General features: G+C 39.1%; 1 protein-coding gene across 1 annotated transcript in view; it reads left to right on the forward strand.

Moving 5' to 3' along the window:
• Positions 1-3,809, forward strand: part of JADE2 (jade family PHD finger 2) — a 242,988-nt gene extending 239,179 nt beyond the window's left edge. Inside the window, 1 exon segment of the mRNA XM_015429477.1 lies at positions 734-3,809. Within this exon segment, the coding sequence (XP_015284963.1) occupies positions 734-1,629 (896 nt within the window). The 3' untranslated portion in view covers positions 1,630-3,809.
• Positions 3,810-8,739: the final 4,930 nt, after the last annotated feature.

The following is an 8,739-nucleotide window of genomic DNA, read 5'->3' on the forward strand; positions in this document are numbered from 1 at the left end:
AGAATACTCCATGGAGATCAGCAAAAATGGGGATGTAAATTATAACTCCCCCTCACACCACCCAAGAATTGTTTCGGCACAAGAAAATGGCTTGAGGGGACAGGCAGGAGCCCTTACTCCCCCTGTGGTGGCATTTCAAGCCCATTCAGGCTCTCCTTTATTTTTTAAAGCCATTCCCCACAGTCACACCCAGAGCCCACTCTTAAGCTGAATGTCTAGGTTGACTTTAACCGTGTTCTTGGTTTTAATGAACTCAGTCCTGACAAACACTGTCCTGAAGTACACTATACCAAATTGATTGCTGATCGTGAAGATATAGAATTACTGGCATACTTGTGAACTCATGTGACAAACTGAAGTGAGTTGTTTTTATCATAATGATCTTTGTTGAGCTCCAAACCATAGATCTTCATGTTACCATATTAGAATTCTATGTTTAGCCGTTGTGAAACATTTAATGCAGGTAGTAAGCAATGCTGTTCACACTGAGGTTTTACAAATCTGCCGTTCTTAACTTTGCTGGTCTTAAAGGTGCTACTGGACTTGAATTTTGCTCTGTTGCTTCAGACCAACATGGCCACCCACCTGAATTAGTCTTTCCAAATTGCCTTGTCTGCCTGATTATCACTACAGATATTTTACCTGCCCTTTAAAATTGTATCTAAAGCAAAACCACGATGAAAGACTCCAGCTTCTAAGGTGTCTGTTCTTTGTATTCCCATTATTTTTATAGGTTTGCCGCCTTCCTTTCCCATTGATGGGACCTTCTTCAACAGCTGGCTGGCTCAGTCTGTACAGATTACCACGGAGAACATGGCAATGAGTGAGTGGTCTTTGAACAATGGCCATCATGAAAATGCCACACCTGGTCTCTCTGAGGAACTTCTACAAGATGAAGAAACCTTGTTAAGTTTTATGATGGATCATTCCTTGAAGTCTCCATTGAAGCAGAGTGACACAGCAAAGAAAGCTAAAAGTAAACTGCGCACACACACTAAGAAAAAATCTGCAAGAAATGGCTTGAATACTATCTTCAAAAGTCACCAACAGGACAATTCAAATCAGTGGACTAATAATGTGAATTATTTGCCAGACGACACCACAAAATCTTTATTCCACGATTTAAGGAACAGCAAGGCAGAGAAAGGTATGGACAGACTTCAGCCAGAGCGCAAGGGGATGTGTGAAGCAAAAAAGACATCTAAGAAGGGTTCTCATCCTGCACCTCCTCTTCCAAAAGCAAATGATTCTCAAGCTTCCCAAGGTCTGATAAGTAACCTAAGCAATGATGAGGAGCCAGTGAAATATCTCCCATCTGATCCCAGCTCTCTGGTTAAAGTGCCTGACTCAGTAGGTAGTCCGAAAACAGTAGTGAGGTTCAAATTACCAAAAGAGGGCAGAGGGACTCGAAGATCACAGAATGAGAAGACTGACATGGTTAATGGACTTCCTCCAGGAACTGAAAGATCAAAGGTGATCTTACACCCTTTTGACAATGAGACTGATGGCTACTTCTCAGATGCAGAAATGAGTGACTCCGACACAGAATCCAGTAGTGGCAGAGGGCCCTGTAGCCACTTAGATTCAGGAAACGAGGATAATTTCAGAATGGGTATTTTGGCATCGTAATACACCAGACAGACCAATTGCGACAGCCCATTGAGGCCTAAATCCAGTTATAACTGCCATGTCCCCATTTCTTCCTGGTATCATAACAGAGAGTTGTTTCAGTTTATTTTGTTTTAATTTGTATATGTAGTTTTGAAATGAGCACTGTTGTTTTTCCTCTCCTCTATATGCCTGAGAAACAGCTGAAGCTTCACTGACTTTAGAGTATATGCTGTAACAGTAGCTAGCCTTTCTTAGTCAAGATCTGCATATCCCAGTTAAATGAAACGCAAGCATGTGCATTATTAGGAACTTGTGCTTGCTGGTAGTGAACAGGACATCCTAGAATTTTAATGAGAAAGTCTGAGATTGCCAGTATCTGTTGTTCATGCAGGGATGACAGTTTTATGGGCATTATTTAAACCAAGCAAGTAGATTTCATGGTCTGCCTGGTGTTATTGCCTCTGTTTGGCAGGTTGTAGAATGGGAGGACTACTACGGTAGCCAACTATATACACAGAATTTAATAGAAAGTAAATATATATGTTTGTGTGTGTGTGTGTGTGTCTGTGTGTATGCGCACGTGTGCAGAATTTGTCAGCGTGCATGTCTGTGCGCATACAACTATGAAGTAAAATAAGCGATTATTTTTTAAAGAAGCACAACAAGCTTATTTGAAGAAAGCACTTAATGGGTGGAGGAATACAACATTGTATTTATGGTCTATTAAATCCTTGATTTTTCTTTCTCACCTCTCCAGTTTGATCAGAGTCCGTCCAAGGGGCCAAGAACCAAGACTTAGCCCAGTCGCTCCAGCAGTCCGCTGGGCAGCACTATAAAACACTCATCCAAGCCTCTCAGTAGATAGAGAAGAAATACATATCCGTGTTAAAGCTGCTCTGCTCTTTTATCAGTGTCCTTCCTGAGTAACTTTTGGTATTATTTATTGGTATAACCTAACCTTCGGTTGTCTGAGGAGATTTCCATAATTTACTCAGGTTGACGGCAGTAGCCTTTTACCAAAACACTTGGGCCAAAATGGAGATCAGAAGGGGAAGACATGATTTCATGAATCAGAGAAAAGAAACTTATTCATAGATGTGTTTTCTCTGTTTGTTCTAAATCAGATGGCTTTTATTCCCAGCCTTGCAAAAGAGCTCAAGTCTATGCTTTTCAGCAACATAGCCAAATTGACACTTGCCTGTGCAGGGAGCTGAACGTGTAAACTTCCTCTTCACAGAAGTGGATGTTTGGCTGCAGAGTTTGAATACAACATAATTTGGAGGCAACTGAACTGCCTTCTCTTGCCATTTTCTTTCTTTTTGTCTAAACACTGTAATGAAATGGATGGGCTTTCTCCCCTTCCCATCCTTCCTTTTCAAAACAATACTCCTAGTAGCAAAGCCATCAAAGGAGGGTGATTCACAGAAGTTAACATTCTAAATATTACTATATCATTGTGCATACATTGTTTCTATGAAGCCTTAAGTGTCGTTCAAAAGCCCATGTTACCTATGAGTCATGAACATTTCCATGTTTGCACTCAATTACACCATCGTTTCAGTTTTGGCTTCAAAGGTCACAGTTAAAGATTTGCTACATGCTTTATGGGAGTGACCCCAGTGTGAGCTCAGGGAACAAAAACAAAAAGAAAAGTGAAGTTCACAAAAACTTTCTTTGTTGGTGGTGTGTAACTTCGAAAAAAAATAATACTGGGACACTTCTGCTTGTTGACCCATCATTTTCAAACTGGGGGAAGACGAAGACCTTGCAGTTGTTCAGATGAATCCGTGAAATTACTTTATGGATGCCAAAGAATATTTTGACATTAAAATAGCACAGCCAGAAACCGGAAACTTGTCATTTGGAGAAGAAAAATGAATGGAAGCTGTTACGCTACAAAAGGACTAGAAAACACGTTCATGACACAGCTGAGGCGTTAGGTTGCAAGCTTGCTGAAGATGATGCTTTTCTCATTTGGACCATATCCCAGCATTTTGATTTCTGATACTCTTTGCTCATTCCAGTCTGAGCAATGTCGAGTTTTTGTTCTCTGATGCCAGAAATTGGCTGTCCTTGGTTTTTAGGGTTTTTTTTTCCTTTTGAGTCAGTCATTTTACAAGCCTTCCAAAGCCCTTACCATCACTCCAATTAAGCAACAACTTGGAGAATCTTTATTCTGAAAAGAAACCAAAATCAGGAGCCAAACTCTTGTCAGTGTTTCACTGATCCAAGACGTTTTATTTGCAAAAATGCTTTTTTTTCAAAAGCAATTTGACTTAAAAACGGAACAGTTCAAAATTAGACTAACCTTTATGGGTTAGTGAGCAAATTCTGCTCCTTCATCAAGGCTTGGTATGTTCTGATAATGTTAAATACAGTAAATAGGACTTAGTTTTATCTTATCAAGCTTGCTAGGCTTTAGCTACAATATCCTAGTTATGTCATACAAATAATCAATATGCTGCCTTTTAATGGATCTTGCTTCCGTGTGCTTCAGTTCAACTATAGCTAAAAATAAAAACGAGGAAAAAATCCAGAAATCTCACTATACACAGCTTCATTCATGAGCTACTGCATTACTTGCCTGCTTAGCCAGTATAGGACAGCAAAAGGGACAAACTTTAAAGAACAACCAAATGAAAGCAACACCTTTAAAAAAAAAACTGGATCATATCTAGCACTGTGAGATAACTCCATTATTATTGTGAATAAGATGTAATTGTGATCAAAAAGCAAATACATAAAAGCAGTATTTCACGCTGATCTTGCTGCTTCAGGACACTCAGTGGGCACTCTATGGAAAGTCTTATGGAAAGCTCTGTGCAAACTGTGGAACTGCACACCTAAAGTACTCCCCAAAATTGTTCAGAATGAGGCAAGGCCCTGCTCACTTGGACTATCATGATTTTGCAGCCTGAGAGTATAAAAGGGGTTTCGTTGTGTGGAGAATGAGACTATGGGAGAGAAATAGAAACGTTCACTAGAATGAATAAGAAAGAAGAATCAAACATTATCCCTACCTAGAAGGTTTAATTGGCTGTGTAACAACATATATATACTGCATTCCTTGTACATAACTATGAAGAAGGCTGCATACTGTCTGCCATAATTTTTACCTTGTGGCTTTGATGAAAAAGGGGTATTTTTGCCAAATTTGCTGAGCCATCTGTTGGTTTAGATTCTTCACTGTCCTTGGATATGTTCTTAAGATTGACAAAAGTATCCTACGGATATGATAAAGGCCCATGAGTGCCTTGGGACCAGTTATGGTCTCTGGAGCTATACAGGAGCCCATGAATGTTTTCTGACAATGAAGATCGAGTTCTGACTTTGCCCTAAATCAGTTCCAACACTGAATCCTTTTATATAGTCTACAGTAGATTGACTGTGACCCCAGGAAGTCATTCTTGCTCAGCCAGTAGCCACCTGCATATCAGGCCAGTCCTTTAAAGAAACACTCCATTTTTCCCTTGCTGTTTAGCACCCACTTTTTTTTCACTGCAGAACCAACAAAAAGGATTTGCATAAAGAGAAAGTGTACATGGAAAATATTTTTGATGCACTGTAAATGTATTTTGAGATGAACAGAGAGGAAAAAGTATAAAGTCTATTTTATTAAACAAATGTCTTTTAAGGTGATGTGTGAACTTCAAGCATTGACATATGCACTGTAAAAGGGGAATCCCGTTTCTTTTGGAAAAGCAGCATCATGCTTATTTATTATAAATGTGACAATAATACTCCTTTTTGGTTTGTCAGCAAGAATCAAACCTCCTTCAGAGCTTTAGTGTTGGATGGAATTTCCAAGAAACACTTCAGATTTTCTCACACATGTAGTGCCTTCCTGGGCAGACTTCTTCCCTTCTAAAGTCCATTGAAATCATTGGGCTTGGAAGGATATAACTCGGCTTTGAGTGGCACTGTTTGTTTCCCTTCCTAGGTTTTCTGGAACAGTTCAGTATGTGGAATATTTTGCATCCTACGTACATCATTGTATATTATTGAAAAACAAACATCCGGCAATGCTTTTTCTCAAAGCACAATTGGAGAATTAGCCATTTCCTCATAAGGAAAAGAGGGAAAGGTCCAATTCTACCTGTTCTTTTTTTCCTGAACTACTCAAAATTTAGAATTTTGCTACCTGTCAGACTAAAAGACTCCATTTCTTGTTACCCAGCAGGTGTGTTAATTTGGTTGTTCTTTAAGGAAACACTTGTACATTTTGCTCCATTCCACACAGACACAAAACAGGCCCGCTCCATATCAATTACAGGAAATGATATGAATGTCACAGGAGGCAAAGCCCTTCTGATTTCTTTGTTTCAAAGAAAGTGATGTGCCATTTGTTAATATAAAAGAGAAATATTGAAAAATATATTGAAAAGAGCAATTTTAAATTATTTTTGGCTTATGTTGCAATATTTATTTTCTTGTATTAGAAATTCCTTTGTAGAGAAAAAATGTATTTTTCATTAATGCAAAAACCTATTTCTCCTTTTTGTACATTTTCCATGTTAGTTAATCCTTAAAGCAATATAATGTATCAGAGTTGTTCTGTGTGAAAGCTGTATTATGCATGCTGTTTGTGTTGCCTTGGAATAGGTCTGTCTGCCATAATTTTCATCATGTTTCGATTCAGTGTATGCTTTAATACACATTGGGACCATGGCCCATTTGCTTATGAAAAAAAATCTTTGCATTCTTCAATGTGTTGGCAAATGCAGTCAATAAAGCCGTGTTTTCTGTGCACTTGTGCCTGAATATTAAATGCTCAACAGGACTAATTCACCTCAGTATCAAAAGGAGTCATCTTTTCATACACCCATAAATTCTTGATGACAGTCAGCATTAGATTTTTTAGCATCTATGCAATGGCAATTAGTTTCCATCAAAATTAAGGGTGTAATTATATTTTAATGCTGTAATAGCTAGGCTGTGATGGTGCTGCAAATCTGCAGAAGAGCAGAAATGCCAAATAACATGGCACTCTCTGTACAATAGGGATTGGGTTAGGGAGAGAAAGGGGCACTTAACAAAATCCACATACCCCCCCGCACCTTGATTCCCTTCAGTGTTAGTCCCTCCTCCTGCTCTAATATGATATTCTTTCAGTTCTGTTCTTGCAGGGTGCTATTTGAATAATTTCTACAGTCTCTCCATTGTGGGAAGATTAGGGAGTCATTTACCTGGATCAATACTGCCTTCACTGTTGTTATTAACTGTGTTTGTGAAAAGTAGTAAGCAGAAAGTGATATAACACCCTTCTCAATGTTGAGCACACTCAGCAGAGACTTCCTCATGGAGAGGGTGTCACCTGAGACAGGGTAGATAATACAGTACAGTCATAATGCATTATAGAGTATTCTTTTCAGAGTCCATTTGGCCACTGAAATCTGCATCGGCCTGTGTCCAAACCAACAACAAATCTTCACAGGGGTCTCATCTTGTTAAGGGCTGGAATCGATCCTCTTGCTACTCTACCAGAAAAGAGTTTTCAGGAATTTATTCATTTACTCTCATTTTCACCCAAAACAGCCACCCAAGCATTTCTCATGGTATAGAGGACTATGATTGCACAAGAGCTCACAATTGCACAAGGTAGGTCAGGTGGAACAAAAGGAGAGGGGGAAAGTTGGAAGGACAAAAGTCTTTGGTCCCTATTTGTACCAAAAAACATAAGGTATAAAATCACGATGATTTGTAACAGTTGAATTTATATCTTCTCTTGTATGCCTTTTGACTTTCAAGGTAAATAAGTATAATTGCAACTTCCCATAAATGGAAAATACAACCTGGCATGTACATATATAATATTCATATCCTGGCTATGCACATATAGTAGTGGGTGTGTTGTATATATAAAACCAGCTGATCTTAAGCCCCCACAGAACTAATTTCCACTGATTTCAGCACATCTAACTGAGTATGCATAGCCCCATGACTTGAGTGCTCTCCAGCCTTAACCCAATATGAACTGAATTAAATAGCCTTTATCCAATATGGCTGCAGTCTGTTAAAATCAATTAAACATAGCTTAATTTTTCATTGGATAGAAGCCAACATCTTTATAACCAACTGAGTAATCAACATGAAATTTGATATGATTAGTCTTAAGTTTTTAAATAATTTGTGGGTTCATAAAAAAAAAGTTTTTATCTCCATAGAGATCACCACAATTACTTATGCATAGCCCAAAATTTGGCATATATAGATCAGGCTTCCAACAATTCTTGGCATAAAATAGTGATAAAATCTGTCATAATTCTAATACATCTTATTTTACAGTTGAAACAATGGGTAGTCTATATCAGATGTTGGAAAAGAGTTGCTTTGAATTCATAGAGTACTGGGAAGAGACCACAACAAGTTCAACAAGGCATTTGGGATAATATAATAGAGGCTCATACTGAGAAATAGAATGGCATGATAAAACATCTGAGAATAATGAGGAAGAAAACAAACATCACAGGAGGAATGGGACCAAATATGGGAGAAGGGCTTTGTGCCAATAACCCTAAGTTACAATTTCAGCTCCAGCTAAGTGAACATAGAAAAGATTCTTGGGCCATATTATTTAACACTGTGCATTACTAACAGGCAGCTAAGAAACCCCAGAATTTCAAGATGCCAATCAGTTACTGTATGGCTTTCCTAAAGATGTGGAAATAATGCCACACCTGTAAACCACTCCCAATTAAATATATGCGATTTTTATGCCCCCACAAGCAGGCTCAGGACAGGTTATAGGCTTCCAGAGTCACCCCTAAACTCCTCACCATTGGCACTAGCACTAAGACTGCCCCGCTAAGGGTCGGGAGTTGGATTCCCAAACCCACACCCGCATGACTTAGATACAGGACCTCCATCTTTGATGGATTTAGTTTCAGTCTGCTCTGCTGTAACCAACCAGCCACATCCTCCAAAGCCTCAGCCAAAATATCTGGGGCAGAGTCCAACCAGCTGTCCATCAACAGAAACAGCTGGGTATCATCAGCATACTGGTGACAACCCAGCCCAAAGCCATGGATTAACTGGGCAAGAGGGTGCATATAGATGTTGAACAATATTGGGGAGACCCATTCCCCCCTGGGGGATGCTGCATACCAAATGATAACATGGAGACACCCT

The sequence above is a fragment of the Gekko japonicus genome, unplaced genomic scaffold (genome assembly GCF_001447785.1).
Source record: "Gekko japonicus isolate JY-2015 unplaced genomic scaffold, Gekko_japonicus_V1.1 scaffold234, whole genome shotgun sequence".
Classification (NCBI taxonomy): domain Eukaryota; kingdom Metazoa; phylum Chordata; class Lepidosauria; order Squamata; family Gekkonidae; genus Gekko; species Gekko japonicus.